Source organism: Chaetodon auriga, chromosome 21 (genome assembly GCF_051107435.1).
Source record: "Chaetodon auriga isolate fChaAug3 chromosome 21, fChaAug3.hap1, whole genome shotgun sequence".
Lineage (NCBI taxonomy): Eukaryota > Metazoa > Chordata > Actinopteri > Chaetodontiformes > Chaetodontidae > Chaetodon > Chaetodon auriga.
In genome coordinates, this window is record NC_135094.1 from 1,885,001 (window position 1) to 1,902,966 (window position 17,966).

Genomic DNA, 17,966 nt, shown 5'->3' on the forward strand with positions numbered 1-17,966 from the left:
TTCAGGCTAAGAACATACCAGTGTTGACAGTTCTCATGTCTCACCTCTGACCGGCGTGTTTGGTCTCAGCCCTGACACTCCGCTGCTCCCTCCGGCCCGGACAGGCGCCCACCTCCCGGCTTTTCGCGCTAACGGCAGCGTGCGTCACGGAGCTGGTCGCCCTCCGCCTATCCGGGTTTGTTCTGGGCCAGTTTGCGGTGGTCTTGGGAGCGGTGGAGGTGGACCGGGTTCTCCTCTCACAGCCCGTTTTGGAGGCTGTGCGCTGCGCCCTGGTGCTCCCCTCACAGCCGCCCCGCTGCGGACACCTCGGGCAGCTCGACGCGCGGCTTTTACGCGCTGCGGGCACCTGGAGTCGACTGTCTGCTCCGTTAACGGCTCTTACCTCCACTTTTTGGGTTTTCTCGAGGGTTTTTCTTGACGCCTCCACTGACTTTGGCTTGATAACTTTTGTGGCTGGCATTTTTATTTCAAGATGAGGCTTCTGTGTCCGGCCTCAGTCTGTGGAAGAGAGCCGTCATCTTCAACTCTTCCATTAAACACCAAAACTTAAAATCTCAACTTTCCCTCTCCGTGGCTGGTTGCTATGGAGCTGGCACCCTGGCAACTCCAGCGTCAAGTCACACAGATCAGGGAGGACTTCTGGTCCGAACTTTCAAAATAAAAGGTTGAAAATGGTTCAAACGAACAACACAAAGGGGAAACGTTAAATGACGAGAAAGAGAGAAAAGGAAAAAAAAACGTACAGGCTGAGGTTACGTTTTTAGGCTGATGTGGGGCAAGCAGGTGCATTTGATGCATCAGTGATCATTTCTAAAATTCATCACTGACTCTGAGTCCTGCAGATCCCATTACAACCAGCGAATAGAGAATAACTGGCTTTACGTGATTAATTAGTTAATAAATCAATAAGAAGCATACCAGAAATTTAACCTGCAGTCAGTACACCTGGAAACCTGCAGAGACGTCAGTGCTGCAGACTGGATGCAACACGAATGCCCCTTTTCTTGTTGTCATGACTAAACCTTTGCTCGGAAACACTCCATTTGCTATTCGACGTTTTATTTTGAAGGCCCAGCCGCCTGGTTTCCGGTTTGGTCCTGACTGTCTGTGTTGAACTTGCAGCTGCAGATTAACGTCAGTGACGCAGCACGGTATTTGTTGTCAGTAGGTGTCCGCGCGCACAGAGCCAAGTCCAGCCAATAACAGACGCTCATCCGATTACTGCCACGCGACTCTACACAGGTCACATGACCGCAGACTGCGAGATTAAACAATACACAATCTATGACTGGATAAATATCTTTGTTTTAGTGACACAGACACATAAATAAAACACTATTCTACAACAACTGACTGAAGGTAGAAAAAGAACAGAGGACTAAAACCAGACTAAACTTTATTTAAGTTCCAAAGTTCTTAAAAGGAATAAAAACATCAAAAGCAAACAGGAAGAGGAGGAAAAGATGAAGAATTTACGATAACTGAAGACGAGATTAGAGCTTTTTAATTAATCGTCTTCTTACATTTCCTGGAAAAGCAGGACAGTCGCGACGCGCGCGCGCGCGCGCGCGTGCGTGCGTGCGTGCGTGCGTGCGTGTGTGTGTGTGTGTGTGAGGTGGACATGTTCATGAAATACTTCAGGAATACTATCATGACACAAACAACTATCAACAACTGAGTACAGACAGAGTACAATGAAATTTTATGAGCACAAACAATCAGTAGTAGAAGTACACTGACTCGAGTACTCTACTAAAGTACAGTTTTGAGGTACTTGCACATTGCCCCATTACTCTTATGCTGCGCTACCTGATACTTCTAATACTTCTCCATCACGGGGGAAACATGGTACTTTTGAAGACACTGCATGTGTCAGATGATTCGTTTCCAGATGAAGATTTCACAGAAATATGATCACTCCATAAAGTCCAAACACCGTCACAGACTGACCTAACAGCACACTCAGTGGCTCCGCCTACAGGCCAGCTGCAGCACTGACATGCTGCTCACGCGTCAGTGCATCAGTAAATATTCAGATGATTTATTGTACAGTGAGTTTACTCCGACAGGATCCATCCTGCTGCGCGTTTTCACTGCGATGCGTTTTGCTAATGAACGCTGATACTTTTCTGTACTTTAAATGCCACTGCCTGTATTTGACAGCTGGTTACTTAAAGAGTCCTTACCTCTGACCTCAGATCAGCCTGTAAATCTGATGCATTGCTATAGATTAAATTATAAAACAGTGGATAAAGTCATTACACATGAATGCATCTGTTATAATAATCCAGTCATATCATATCACTCTCTGAAAGAAGTCATTCTGCATTATGAGGTTCATATCTGAAATACCTTATTCAGTGTAATTACGCACTTTTACTCGCGTAAAATGCTGAATGCAGGACTTTTTCTTGTAATCAAGTATTCCTATGTTGCTGCTCAGGTAAGGACGTGAACACTCCTCGCAGCTCTGCACATTAGCAGCAGTATTCTTCCGCTGTATCGCAGTATTCAGCGTGCAGCAGCCTGCTCTGTGCGAGCCTCTGCGGTCCTCCTGAGCTCTGAGTGGTGCTGTCTCGCCTCTGCCCTCCTATGAAAACTGCCTTCCATTGCACTTCTCCGCCAGCGGACTGACCAGGCCCCTCGCAGCCGCTACACGGTGGCCCCGAGCCGGGCTGATTCCCACCACAGACCCGGCAGGTGTGACGGTGGTGGTACACCGGAGGACGGCGGGCAGCTGAGCGCTTGTGGATGCTGGATTTGCGGACTGCTCCGCGGGGAAAGCCCGGGACGTGGTGAAATCCTAATTAAAGTGCGACACACACAAGCCCATGCACATCATAAACGGGCCTGCCTTGCGTTGCAACTTTGCGTTTTTGCCTCTCTGCAGGGGCTAAAGGCTGATCATCGTAGGTGAGGCTGGTGAAATTATTGTCTGGGGGAGGGTGACGCGCACTTCACAACAGCCCCTGCGCTGTCAGACGAGGAAGTGAGGCTTCACACACGCCCATTTCAGCCTGTCGACCCTGCTAAAAAAGCCCGGACCCGTTCATCAGATAACACAGCAGCACACTTTAGAAACATGCGTCCACTTTCGGATGGACGACACCGGGAATAAGCTGCAGGACGACGCCGATTCCAGGGGGTAGGTGACCGAAGAGCTTTACGCATAGCGTGGACATGACAATTTCCCAAAATGTTATTATCGTGAGACTTCTCCACTGTGAAGGCCTGTCTCCATTTTTTCTTCTTCTTCTTTTGATAGTCACATGCATGATCTGTGGCCTAACTGTCACCGACATGCACAGAGACTCCCGCGTGTCATCGCCTCCGTCTGCGGGAATCAAGTGAGGCTGTCACGCACAGTTAACGAGCTGCGGGCCAGATGTCAGCATCTGCCCGCCGCGCGCGGAGCGGCACCTGCCTGCGTGGTGTTGTTGCGTGAATTTAGCTGAGTTCACGCTGCAGACTGAGCCCCCATTTAAACCCCAAACGCCCTTTTTGATTAGATTTTCGGGCTGGTTTGCACCCATGTGCATGTGTGGCACGGATCAGTGAGAGTGGGTCACAGTGTAGCGACATATGGATAACCCTCATTTAGCAGGGGGGTCACACTGAGACCCCCAGACTCCTTTTCTGTTAATATAATTGTAATTATTATAAGTGGACAAAATATTTGTGCTAACTAACCATTATTTTCACTGTTGATCAGCCTGATGATCGTTTTCTTGATGAATCTTTCAGTTGTTTGATCCATCTTTAAGTTGGTGATAGATGACAGTGATCAGTGTTTCCCAAAGCCAAAGACCACCTCCTCAAATGTCTCGTTTAGTCCACAAACCAAAGATATTCAGTTTCCTGTCAAAGACGAGTGAAGAAACAAGAAAATAATAACATTCAAGAAGCTGGAATCAGAGAATTTGGTTTGAGTCATTTTTTCTCTCACAAAATGACTCAAACCAAGGAATCATATATCAAAATAGTTGCCGATTACTTTCAAAGTTGGCAGCTAATTGATTTATCTATTAATTATAGCAACTCTACAAAATACATATATACATTTCTACATGTGGTGGGTGAGTTGATTTGATGATGCACAGAAATAATTTGCCAGTGATCAGTTGTTCGTGCGTCAGTTGGAGAGAAAGCTGTGTCTGGTTCCACCCTGTCAGCTCTGAGGATTTTATTATTCTCTCTGTCTTTTGTCACAGTAAACAGAATATCTTTGGGTTTTTGGACTGTTGGTCAGACAAAACTAGACCTTTGAAAATGTCACCAGGGACTGTGGGAACTTGTGATTGCTCTCGTTTTATAGACAGAACCAGATCACATCAATCGATTAATCGATTCATTCCAAAAATAAGAGATACTTTAATCTGTAATGAAAGTCATCATTAGTTAACGTCTTAAATGCAACAGTATCAACACTAGCGACAGCACTTCCTTAAGAAAAAGAACATTGATAAGTCCATTTACATTAAAGTCATTGCATTCAGTTGGTGCGATATGACGTAACGGTACAGTCCATGTTTTCATCCTTCTGAAGCCGCAACACTGACATTATTTTCTGTCTCTTCCTTCTGTAACTGTGGCGCCTGCTGCAGGATACGTTCAGATGTGACAGTGTGTTTTCAGACGATTGCATGTACAAACTGTGTTACATCACGATAAACTGAGTGTTGAGCATCACCTCCTAACTGATCACCCTTTTCATTAGCAGTTAACCTGCTGATCTGAGAAGAAGAAGAGTAAAATCTTCACATCTGAGACGCTCGACTCAAGAGGACGTCTGGTGGTTTTGCTTGACTTTGAAACTGTAGTAATGCTAGAAGACAGAAGCACCACAAAGTCATTCGGTCACAAGTCGAACGCCTGCTCAGGCGTCTGTGGTGGCATCAGGAGGAAAGAAAGAGGCCGTCATTGTAAACCCTGTAATGAGCAGCACACTCGCACCCTGTAGCTCCATTCTTCAGCTGTCTTTGCATGGTGGCTAACGTTAACTGCTGCCGTGGCTCCGATCCAAAACACACACCTGAGCCTGATAATGACGGTATCGTGTGTCAATCAGTCTGCAGCGATCGCAGCACACGGTGAAGGTACAGTCAGTGTGTAAGATTTTACCTTTCACAGCGCTGACGGCTGATAAATGGAGGATCTGTCTCGATATCAAGTCCTCAAAACAAACTGGAGGGAGTGTTCAACACATCCAATCCATCACTGTCAGCCGAACACACACATAGAAAAAATAATATTAGTTTTATGTTTGAGTGTAGATTTTATCCTCAGGGTGGACCAACATCCACACGTTCTGCTTTGACTTTCTTTGCTCCTCACAAACCCTGAATAAAGATGATGTTTGTTAGTTTTATGGGCCCACCTCTAATGTGGCCCTCATCCTGGATTTTAGAGGGCCCCCCACCCAAAGACATGTTTCCAAAATGTTTGAACTATTTGATTTTTTGATAGTCAACAACTCAAACCAGCTGCTTGTTAACTGGACACGAGTGTTTAACTGTGTCCTGGTCTCTGTGATTAGTCGCAGATTACTGAGTTCTGTCCAGGAAATAATTAGGAAATTACAAACCGGGAAATACGTCGTATCACTGCTTGATTTCCTGCCGCGCGGCTCTTCTCAGGTGCACCACAGTGATTCCATGTGTCTGTCTGTCTCTTGCAGAGCGTTAAAGTGTTGAAGGATGGACAGGGAGCTGGTTCGGCAGAGCCAATCAGAGCACGGAGAGGCCACCAATGGAACCAGCCCTCAGACTTCCACCACCACGGCCGACCCCTCCACCCCTACGACCCCCACCCCTCCTCGGCTCACCCCGAACCCCATGCTCCTGGACTCCCCTGCTCCCACGCTGACGCCCACCACCTCCTCCCCTCCTCCCCCCCTCACCCCCGCTCCCTCCGTCTCTGCGCCTCCGAAGCTGGCGGCGGCGACGGCCGGCGCTCCGTCTCCCCACATCCTCATCCCGGCTCCCCCTAAACTCACCTCCACTGCGACCCCCGCCCTCCGCACGTACTCTCGCCCGATCCTTCCCTCCCCGACGGGCATCTCCAAAACATCTCCCACCACACAAACCCCCGCCTCTCTCCTCCCCCCTTCTTCCTCCTCCTCCTCCTCCTCCCCTGTTTCTTCTTCTACTGTTGTAGCCAGCACCGCCTCGCCCCTCCTCTCCTCTTCTTCTTCTGCAACGCACAGCAGCACCATATCAACCAAGACCTCCACCAGCCTGACCAACGGGAACACAAGGCCTGTATCAACGCCGACCTCCACACCAATCACGCCCTTTCACACACCAGCCAGTCCACCTGGCAGACAGGTAACGGATGCACGTACACGAGTCGAATGTAACTCACAGCTAGAGGAGACACGCTGCTGTCCACATGAAACTTTCAAAGAATGCTTTGACATTTGGGAAATATTCACTGTGTGGTCGAATTATCCTCAGATTCTTAGTGGGAACATTGTAAAATTCTCTGTCAAACTGGGAGCTCAAAGTGCTGGATTTTATACTTAATGCAGCAAAAATAACACAACATGATTTCCTGATGAGTTCAGCTCTAAAAACGGTGTGTCAGGGAAACGTTCAGCTCCAGTTCGCACGGCGCTGTAGTTTTTCTGACTGATGTCTGTGTCTGTGGGAAAATTTCCTCGAAAAGTCAACACCTGTGAGAGGCTCAGTGCTGCTACAGTGTAAACACAGGTGTGAAGCTCTAATAGCATGTTGCTCAGAAAATGATGCAATGCAGCGAGAAGACAGGTGCTTGTCACCGCCTGATCTGTACCGGAAACCTGAAATGTGTGAAAATGCGGCCCTATAATGCACCAACCGGGAAGGATGTTCAGGTCAGGTAGTGAGTCTCTGATGTTTGCCGTGTAGCTAGTTTGGCTTTCCACTGTAGGAAAACAAACAGCTAAATGATAATATTAAACATGGCTGCATCAAATGGCTGTTGATACCCTCGTCTTCAGCTATCACCACGTGCTCAAAGCAGTAAGCTTGAGGAGCACCAGCAGGCGGTGCAGGGAGGGCAGGAAGGGGGTTTTTTTTACCTGAGTTTTGCCTCTAACATTGCCTAATGAGGCTCTGCCTCAATGGGGAATGTTGTTGGTTCTGTGTGCAGCCTGAGAGGGAAACCTTCAGACACTTCTGAACCAAAGCAAACAGTCAAAAGAGACGTCCTTCTGAAGCTGGTCGGGAACTCCTATGTAGAAATGTCGCTGTAACGATAAAGCTGAACCTTGGCACATTGTGTGGCACTGAGATTAAAAAACTTGCCACTGTGCTCCAAATTCAGATTATTTGAACCTTAATCCTGTTCACTGCTGACCTTTCAAAGCATGTGAACAGATTACCGCTGATTAAGAAGCTTAAACACATACGAAGCCTCTCAGAGTTTCCAGAGATACAGTGTTCATCTCGTATATACATTTAGAAATACATTAGAATATGTAAACATGTAGAAGTATTATGATGAAGTACTGGAGTGTGTTCAGGGTTCCAGTTTCCTTGGTTTGCTTTCACCTGGGTGCCTTTCACACACTCAGCCTTATGAGACGTCTCAGGCTTTGTTAGCTTTGTACACACACACACACACACACACACACACACACACACACACACAGACGTACAGGCCACACGTAGTTTATCTCGGCCGTCATGGAGCATCAGCATCGTCTCATCTTGGGTTTCAGAGGTTGTTTGGGTTCATTTAGTTTCAGAGGTTACTCTGCTGAAAATCTGTGTTTGAGCCTTCAGTCAGAGCGTGTGATGCTCCAGATAAAGATGTTTTCACAGAGACAACTTTCAAACCTACAGGGGAAGCTTTGATGCTCAAAAGACGGATTGTCAGTGAAGTGCTCCTTTTAAATTGCACCTGTTTCCATCATCAGTGTCCGTCCGTCTAGTTTAAAACACAGCTCTTCTCATCATGCTGTGCAGCTTTTTGGCAGTTTGAATTTCTTTTAAATATCATTCACACCAAATGTGAAATCTCTTGGTTTCCACCCTTTGTACACACACACACATGCACGCACACACACACGCACGCACACACACACGCACGCACGCACACACGCAGGCACACACACACACACACACACACACACACACACACACACACTCTACTGTCTTGTTTTTCCAGGAAATGTAAGAAGACTACGTTCTTGCTCTGAAGCTCTTCCTGATTTGCTGCCTTCCCTCCCTTCCTCCCTCCCTCCCTCCCTCCCTCCCTTCCCTCCCTCCCCTCCTCTCTTCCCTTTGTTCCAGGTATCGCAGACTCACCCTGTGGGCACACCTGGTCTTGTGCGAGCCAATCAGAGCCTCTCCCCTGTCAGGCAGAGGGTATCCCAGCAGACATTGCTCCTAGGGAAAGGTCTCAAAGGGTCTGGCCAAGACCAGGTGCTGCTCAGAGCTCAGATGGTAAACACAGAAACACGCACCGCCCGACATTTACATAGATTTCTGCGTCTGATCCGGTTTCGCTGCTTCCAGCGACGCACAGCTCAGACAGAGAAGATCACCAGTATTAAAATGAGATGGTAGCAGGGAGTGCAAAGGCCAGAGTGATGAGACATTCAGGTTCTGTGGGAACTACAGATGCTGTGAGCTTTCTGCTTGAAAACATGCTTCAGATCAGCTTTTAAAGCGGCAGGCCAGAAACATCTGAACACACACTGGCAGCTGTACATTAGTGTAAAAAACAATGGCGGCTAAGATCGGTTGTCTTTGACGACAATGTAAACATACTTTATATATACAGAATGTTAAAAACCTTAAAAAGGCGTCAAACCCTGAGCCAAGTCGCAGGTGTCCTTTAAGCAAACTGCAAGTTCTGCAAGCTTCAACATGGTGACGCTCTCAAGGTGCTTTAATCCCTGCTCTCCTCTTTTATTTCCTCCTCTCTCCTTTTCTTTTCCATCTCTCCTTTTCTTCCTGCAGCTGATTCTTACATCTGCTATGCGGCCCGCCTTGTCCTCCTCTTCCTCCTCTTCCTCCTCCTCTCCCACTTCCTCTAACTCTGCCTCCGCTCAGGTGAGCAGATCCGACTTCACCTATGTGCATGTGTGACTCTCAGTTGACCGTTAGCTGAACCTGCCCACCTTAGCGCCTGTTGCATGGCGAGCGTTCCGTTTCCACGTGGTGGTTTACAATGACGCTCGCACATTTACCTTTAAAATCAGTATTTTAAACAGAAGCAGCTTCTCATTTCTAGCCAGACACTGTAGCATTCAGATGTAGCGTAGCTAGCTAGTTAAGCTAATGTTAGCACCATGAGTTTGTTTAAATTACCATCCCAAAATGTCAGACTTTTGCTTTAAACGTCAGCGTATTTATTTTCTAGAGGAGATGAAAGGATTAACACGACGCTCACATCTGTCCATTAAATATGAAGCTTCAGCTACCTTTAGCATAGCTTAGCACAAAGACTAGGAACAGGTGGAAAGAGCTAGCCTGGCTCTGTCAGATGCTAACAAAATCTGCCTTCCAGCACCTCCCAGAAACTTCCTGAAATCTCGGTTTTGAGCCAAGAAATAGCCTGAGACATAACCGGCGTAAAACAGCGAATGGTCATTTTACTGTTGTTGTACAGATTAAACAAATGAAATTGAATATGTCGTTAATGAATTAAGTGCCGGCTGGCTGATTTTACTATCATTAGATGGAGCCAGGCTAGTGTAAACGTTCTCAGATCCAATAAAAAGTAGGACAGAGGTGTTTATGTTAAACTCTCGTTAAACTCTGATGACATCCAGGACGTACACAGTGACGTCGCCTGTAACCCCACAAAATAATGTAGCTGCTAATGCTAACGAACTGTTGGCCGGACGTGCTAATGATGGCAGCTTACTGACAGATAAACACAGTGTTAGAGACACGACACTCCAAACTCTTTACAAACTGATCTGTCTTATTACAGCTGCATGGACGCCACTTCAACACCTAGAGAAAGCTCGACAAACCTGCTGTGCCTAGTTATGGTTGCTAAGCTGTTATTGGACAATGCTTTGGGGGAGGGGTTTAGTGAGCGGTCACTTCCTGAACACCTTGAATCAAAGGATGTGTTTGAGATCTGACTGAACAGAATTCTTTCTGTCTCTCCTCTCTCCAGCTCCAGAGTCTCACCCTGAGGCCTCCTCCCCCCGGGGCCCTCACCATCCCCCCCTCCCTCCGCCTCAAGCCCCCCTCCTCAGCCCCGCCCCCCCTCTCTCGCCCTCACGCCCCCCTCTTCCCCCCTCTCAGGCCGCGACCGCAGCCCAGCACCACGGCGACAGAGAGCCCGACCACGCCCAGCCGCCACCTCTCCGTCCCACCTCCAAGTAGGTCCCAGAGGAGACTAAAGCTGGGTGTGATGATGGTGGAGGATGGTTGAAATGCTCAGAGACCAGCAGGTCGGACTGGTTTTACTGGTGTTAGCCTGGTCACTAGAGGGCTCAGTGAAACTTCTAGGAATGAGTAACAGTTAAAATAATTACACAGCAGACATCCAGGTCTTTCAAATATGGTGACAGATTTAAAGGAACAGCTACAAGCAACATGACTAACACTTGTTAAATCAGCGTTACCGGTTTCATGTAAGACACCTGAACCTGAATAACGTACGCTGTGTTTCATTTGGCTCTAATGATCAGGAAGCTTTTTTATATTTAAGGGTTTAAGTGTGTTATTGGGCAGGAGGGCAACAGAGGAGCACTTCCATCCATCCATCCATCCATTCATTCATCCATTCATTCATTCATTCATTCATTCATTCATTCAGTCAAACCAGCAGCTGGTCATGAACTTGCTGCTTGAATCATGTGTTTCTCCTCTTCTCATCGTCTTCATCCTCTCCATCTTCCCTTGTCTTCTTCAGCTCTTTACTCTCCAGTCCGAGCCGTCCCTCTGAGACCCAGACTTCACTCTCCAAACGGCCACAGAGCAGCATCGCCGAGGCAAACCTCAACCCTCCAGCCAATCGCTGCTGCTCCCGCCAGCCACGCCTCTCCCATCAGCAGGCCGCTGGTAGGGCCGAGGAGCTGTCCGTTAACTCAGAATATGCTCGGGTCCAGCCAATCCCAGCACGGCTCGTTATCTGGGACCAACCCCATGTCTGTTTCCTCCCATCTCGAACGCCCGCCTTCTGCAGCCAGGCAGCTGCAGATCATCGCCCTTTCCTCGGGCCGCCAGCCTCAGTCTGGCGCGTATGCCCACGCCGTGCAGTCGGCGCCTCCTACTGTAGAGTCGCCTGAGCTGTCCAGTCAATCAAAGAGGACGTCGAGCAGTGAGGACGTGCTTCCTCTTCCTCTAAACCCCACAATGCCAAAAACCACCTCTCCTATGCCCTCGCCTCCGTCTCTCCTGAGTCCAGCGTCTCCTCCGAGTCAGGCTGCTCCTCAAACACAAACTCTGACCACGAAAGGAGACCTGAAGGAGAGCGAGGAGCAGCGAGAGAGAGGACGAGGGGTAAGACCAGGAATCAGAGAGGAGGGGAGTGTGGGTAAGGACCTGAAGGTGGAGAGAGATGACCAAAGAGAGAAGGTGGAGGAGGACAAATGGAGGCTCTCACCTGAGAGGGAAGGAGGCCTCGTCGGTCAGAAGGAACAGGAAGTGGAAACAGTCCGAGAGGAAGAACAGATGGAAGTGACAGAGGAAGGCCAGAGCGACAGAGAGGGGCCAGAAAGGGCAAAGGAGAAGAAGATGGAGGAGGAAGAGCAAGGAGAGGCCGCTATGGACCAGTCTGAGAACCTAACCAGTCAGATTCTCCACCAGTACCAGGACACAGACCCTATCCCAACGCCTGAAACCGTTAAAGACTCCAGCGTGGAACCAGAACCCACCCTGGGTCTCATTTCAGCTCCGGTTCCTGTCCAAACCCCAACACCAGCTCCAGCTCCAGCTCCAGCTCCAGCTCCAGCTCCAGCTCCAGCTGCAGTACCTTCTCCAGCTCCAGCTCCAGTCCCAGAGGTCTCCGTCCAAAGTCAGAGGCTACCAGAGCCTCATCGGGACCTCCAGCCGGTCAGCCAGGAGGACTTCTGTGAAAGCATGTCAACGCAGTCCGACAACCAGTCAGGTATGTGTGTTTACCCACATAATCACAAATCATCCATATTTGCAGTGTTACTGACCGTCGCCTGAAGTCCTCCGTTAGCTTTTATACTCACAGCCTCACAGGGAGCCATCGAGCGAGATGTGAAACTCTGCCGTCGCTTTAAGATTTCCTTTCATTAGAATGAGACTGAACAGCCGCGGCCAAAAGCATGTGGACACGTGTGTGTGTGTGTGTGTGTGTGTGTGTGTGTGTGTGCGTGTGTGTGTGTGAGTGAGTGACCAAACTATCTGCACTAACTCTGATCACTGTCCCCCTCCCCCAGCGCTGTCCAGCCTCTCCTCTCAGTCCCCCCCCTCCTCGCCCTTCATCACGCCCTCGGCAGAAAACCCCCCTCCCCTCCTCCCCGCTCAGACCGCCCACCCGACCGACCTCAGCCTACCGCAGCACGAGACGGAGAAGGTTGACAAAGAGGTCGCAGGCGAGTCGCAGGGCCTGGCCGAGACCGAACACGCGACGGAGCCCCTCGGCCAATCGGAAGACGAGTCAGAGAGCTACAGCCAATCACTGAACAGCTCCTGGGAGCCGAGAGCGTGGCCAGAGGGACGACAGGTTTTGACTCACCTGGTTGAGGGATTTGTCATCCAGGAGGGACTCCAACCGTTTCCTGTACGGGCATACACACACACACACACACACACACACACACACACACACACATTTGGTGCACATCAACATTAATTTATCTCGTTATCTACGGTTATTAATGTCAGCTAATGGAATTATTTACTTTATTAACATACCTGTGTATCGGGCAGGTGAACCGCTCGTCCCTGCTGGTCCCAGAGCAGGTGACCAAACCACAGGAAGTGAACGGGACCAATGGGAAAGCAGCGCTGCCGGTGACGGACACCATAAAAGAAGCTGAGCACTCGAGCGACTCAGAGCAGGACGAGGCAGGAGACACGGACGACCCCGGGAACAGTAAGAGTCTCATGAGCTACAAGTCTGTAACCTTCACAACCTGCTCGAGTTCAGAGTCTCTCAGTTTCAAGTGTTGAAGCGAAACTGTCGCCGATAACCACCAGGTTAGTTCGCGATTTGTGTGAACCTGAAACTAAACCACCGACACTTAAAGGAGCAAAGCATCAACAAAGAAAAGTCAAATGAAAGAAAGAGTGAAATTCCAGAATGAGTGTGTTCCTGTACAGAAAAACAAGTAAAAATATGCATGAAATGAGTCCACGTTTGGTCTGTGTAAGTTTATACTAATATTCTAAACTAAATATTCGTCTGATTTATCAGAGTTTAACATGAAAGCGATGATTTAGTCTGAAACACAAAGATTTAGAAACCTCATATAAAACAGAAAAGCAGCAGCTCTTCACATTTGAGAAGCTGGATCCAGAAATTCAGCTGTCTTAAATAATGACTTTATTGGAATTATTTCTGTGCATCGACGACTCATCCATTTAAAATTGTTGTGATCGGAAACAAGTTCACAGCCTCTGACATTTCGTCATCGCTCGAGCTGAGTCGACTCTTTTCTGTCACATCCAGGGTCGGCCCACCGGGACAGGACGGTGCTGCACTGCCAGTTCTGCGGGAAGAGAGGCCACGCACACAACTTCATGCGGTCCAAGCGCTTCTGCTCCACTTCCTGCGCACGCGGGTGAGGCCCGATTTGATTGGCTCGTGAACAGAATCAGCTTTTGTACCATGTGACCTTCAGGCTTTTTGTCTGAGATGCAGAAGTGGGTGAAGGGGTGTTGCTGTGACAGCGGCAGCGCTGACAGGATGTGGTGTGTGGCCTGAAACACACAGGTGTTAAAAGCAGATACGAGTGTGAATCAAAGCAGCAGAACGAGGAAACACGCCACACGTCTCGCTGTCTCTCTCTCTTGCTCTGTCAGGTTCAACGTTCGTCTGACGAAGCGTCTGCGGGCTCTGAGCGCGGGCAGTCGGTCGGAGAGGCCCCGCCCAGCCCTGAACAGGGCGGAGTCGGTTCCTGGAAAACCTCTGTTACTGCGACTGGTAGGGACACTGAACTCACCACCACTTTCAAACACTGGGAAAAAGTCACAAATGAACGACTGAAGAGGGAACTTTCTGCATCTCACACTGAAATGTCAAAACCCCAATATGGACCTTAACTAATGATTATTTTCAGTATTTCTTTTTTTTTTTTTTAAGATTATTTGTCCTCAAAACGTGAAAATGCTTGTATCATCTTGGAATCTGGATATTTCTTCACCTCGGAAACAAAAGAAAGAAAAAAAAACAATGTACGAGCTTCCTCTGAAGCTCTGAAGTGCGTCTCCTGCTCTTCATCAGGGGATGCAGTTCAAGTGAAGAGTGAGCCTTCCTCTGATGAAGACCAGGAGACGCAGAGGAACACTTCAAAACCAAAACAGTTGCTTTGTGACAATCAAAACTATAGATTCATTTTCTGATTAGTAATCAATTGATCATGTTAGCATTGATCCTAATCTCCATTCAGATCCACAAAACACCAGAAGTTACTGGAGACAAACTGAGTCCTGTTTTAGCATGTTAGCACGCTAACATTTAGCTAGCATTTAGCCTGTGTTGTCCCCATGGATGTTAGCATGCTTTCAGGCACCATGCTAACACGGTAACCTTTACCCTGTCAACATGTTGTCATGCTTGCTAACATGCTAACATGTGTCCTCTGACTGTTAAACACTCACCGTCTGATGACTTGAGCGTCTTAAAACGATGGTTTCTGTTAGTGATCAATAATTATTCCAGTGTTAAACTGTCAAAACATCCACAGAAACTTCTCAGGCTGCTCCTCTGCTGCCCACCTGTCCGCTCAGCATTGACCAAACTGTCGCTAAAGACACTCATCATGTCTCATTCCTCTTACACAGGTGTTAACGAGCACCAGTGGCTTATGGGATGTGAAGTTCAGAGAGTTGTTTTGGAGCTTCGCAGCCATTTTGTTTTATTTTCAGCTGCAAGAAAATAGCAAAAGGTGGAGGATGGGTGGAGCTGAGGCCTGTAATTCAAGCCAACATGCCTACAAGCCTACTTTTACCTGTAGTTGAGTATTTTTACATTGTGTGTTGGTTTATTCAGACTTCATCCTCCAGCAGTGACGTCATGAAGGATGAGCTCACCTGTCTCATGACTCAGCGCTCATTCGCTTTTTCTCCCTGCAGCCTCGTGATCTCTGGAGCGCCGGCCGGCGAGAGAAGGAGGGAAAGGAGAAGGCGCCGGTGGCGGCAGAAGAGGAGGAGGAGGAGGAGGAGGAGGAGGAGGACATGGAGGGAGGAGGGGAGGAGGAAGATGATGACGGCGAGGAGGAGGATCCTGCCGTCGCGATGTCCGCCCGGATGGAGCGTCGTGCGGCACGGAGAGCGAGGAGGGCGTCTGCACCCGCCCTGACCACCTCTACGCCCACAACCACGTTCAAACCCGCCCCCTCGCAGTGGAGTGTGGAGGAAGTAACCGCCTTCATCCACACACTGCCAGGTAAACCTCCACCTGCACAGGAGGAGGCATCAAACAAACAGCCCACATGTGGAGCCGCTTCAGAGCTGGCAGCCTCCGCTCAAACTGTCAGTCTGATTTATGCAAACACTCGAGCGTCTTAATCGCCAGCAGATGACGGGGCTCGTTCACAGCTCCTTCATCCAATTAAATGTTTCGCAAAACGTTGAAATTAACCGCCGAGTGTGTAACGTGCCTACTTTTAACCACCAACTGTCAGCGTGAGTGACATCACTGTGAAACATCTGGAAAAACAAAACACGGCGAAGCTCCGGGTGTGTTTCCCAGACTCGAATCTGTGAATGTCTGCAAGTTCGCATCAGAAACTGATCTTATTGTGAACATCGTTGAAGGTTTTACATGGCGTCTTAGCTTAATGACAATCATTCGTGTGTTTCTCCAAACCTCCAAATGACAGTTATCGAATAAAGTCTAGAATGATCCATGTGAGCAAACAGATCTAAATGAGGAATCTGAATACGTCATAACAGGCCAACGTGAGCTGCTCCGAAGCAAACTGTCCTCGTGCTCCGTCTTATGCTCCACAGGCTCAGTAATGCAGACCCATGGCAGACTAAAAACATTTTTTTCTGAGCAGATTTCATAGGATTGAATGAGACTCCATCCTGGAATGTGTTTTTACTCCAAGCTGAGAAACGTAGCCTTCTTTTGGATTCCAGTGCGTGCCAGTCAGGAGTGTAATGCAGCTTTCAGGCGGTCTGAGCCAACTTCTAAAGGCAGGAAATGTAATGTATGCACATCATATCCACAGATACATGGTTATTTTATTACTAGGCATCAGTGCAGATCATGAAAAAAATCAGGTAAAGATTCATAATCCTGTTTACTGAGTATTTAATCAACTGATTTGACTCTTTTAATTGACTGTATTTTAAATGGATTTGTAGAAAAACATGTTTATCTTCCTCAAGGTAAAGTGGTGAAAAAAGCATTGATGACAGCAAAAGTCGATTTGAGGGGTAAAACGGTGGAAACGGTGTGTTTTTGATCTTGTTAGCAGTCATGGTGAAACAGGAAAGGGTCGTCCTCAGACTGGAGGTTTCCTTCATGAGACGCTGACCAGAATACACACTTTTCGCAGTTTTCAAAGACGGCTTTACTCTCCAGCTCACCTCAACGCCCGCCTGTCCTGTTGTGTTTCAGGCTGCAGCGACGTGGCCGAAGCTTTCCGGCTGCAGGAGATCGACGGCCAGGCTCTGCTGCTCCTGACCGAGGACCATCTGATGACCAGCATGAACATCAAACTGGGGCCGGCTCTCAAGATCTGCGCTCACATCAACTCGCTGAAAAACCAGTGAGAGCGAAAACAGAGAGAAAAAAAGAGAAAGCCAGGGCATGATGTGGAAGGAAAACAGGCAATAAAGATGTGGGGGAAAGGAGAAGAGACAGGAGAGTTTCTGTGGTTACGAAAAACAAAAGCTGACACCAAGGATGACAGGACAAAGTCACAAAAAGAGATTTGTGGTAATTTATGAGATTATAAATCGAGGTGTGGCCTTAGACGGGAACAGAGGAGGTTTACAGAAACGTGGAGAAACCAGATTCCAGAAGAAATTTCATCCGTTTTGGGCCCTCTGACTGTAGCAGGAGACCAGGGGCCCATTTTTGTAACTTTGTGTACATTTTACATGCCGCTGGAGAGTGTAAATTTGAAGCTATTTCACGAAGGATTTTGAACATTTAATATATAAAATTTGTCTATTTAGTTTTTTTAGAACGTGACGTCAACGACAAATCTATCCAGTAGCTAACATAACCGGTGTGTGTAAAAAAATAATAATAATAACGATACGTAGACTTTGTAAGTGATTAATGAAAGTTTAATGTTTTATATCACTATATTCTGGACAAAAACATGTCTGTGGATTAAAAAAAAAGTCACTATCAGGGTAGAGACTGGTGTCTTTAATCGTCACATTTTTATGGTATCCTGCTTGAAATTATTTAATAAATGAATAATTAATCAAAACGATTGGTTCACCTTATTGTTTGAGCTGGAATGAGGAGGTTTTTACGTTAGGATGGAGAGGTCACCAGCAGAGGGCCACAGAGAGACAGGTGAGTGATGCACGAAGAGAAATCTGGGTTTTATAAACCAAACTGATCTGAATTCATGTCACAAAGATCCTTCCGGACGATCCTCCAGATCCAGAATATTCCAGATCAGTCCGTATCTGCAGCTTCTCTGAGGGTTCAGGCTTTTGTTTTTCTCTCCATATCTGGTTTAGGTTAGGATCTGACATGCGCGCTGATTGGCTAAAAGTTTGGGCTGAAGGGTATGTTTTTCACCACACCCGATGATAAATCTTACTCTAAGCATTTCTCTGCGGATCAGCCCGGGGCGCACCAACGCGGCACAGCAGGACTGCGTTTTAATTTCTACAATTTTTAAA

The 17,966-nt window shown here is 47.9% G+C and overlaps 2 protein-coding genes across 3 annotated transcripts in view; one reads left to right on the top strand and one right to left on the bottom strand.

Annotated features, from left to right (window-relative positions):
- LOC143340012 (uncharacterized) overlaps positions 1-628 on the bottom strand; it is a 3,871-nt gene extending 3,243 nt beyond the window's left edge. Inside the window, exon 1 of the mRNA XM_076761597.1 lies at positions 45-628. Coding sequence (XP_076617712.1) covers positions 45-460 — 416 coding nt within the window. The 5' untranslated portion in view covers positions 461-628. The remainder of the gene's footprint in view (positions 1-44) is intronic.
- Positions 629-2,595: 1,967 nt separating this feature from the next.
- On the top strand, positions 2,596-17,559 carry LOC143339894 (uncharacterized). Of its 2 annotated transcripts, XM_076761440.1 has the most exons (13): positions 2,596-2,812; positions 2,891-3,145; positions 5,678-6,326; positions 8,277-8,429; positions 8,949-9,041; positions 10,120-10,327; positions 10,864-12,060; positions 12,362-12,705; positions 12,855-13,020; positions 13,597-13,708; positions 13,950-14,070; positions 15,222-15,534; positions 16,717-17,559. In XM_076761440.1, the coding sequence occupies exons 3-13, from the start codon at positions 5,697-5,699 to the stop codon at positions 16,869-16,871; spliced, it is 3,492 nt and encodes a 1,163-aa protein (XP_076617555.1). In that variant the 5' UTR covers positions 2,596-2,812; positions 2,891-3,145; positions 5,678-5,696; the 3' UTR covers positions 16,872-17,559. The 2 variants fall into 2 exon arrangements, with proteins under 2 accessions (XP_076617555.1, XP_076617556.1); XM_076761441.1 differs by lacking the exon at positions 8,949-9,041 and having other exon boundaries at positions 2,596-3,145.
- The last annotated feature ends 407 nt before the right edge of the window (positions 17,560-17,966 follow it).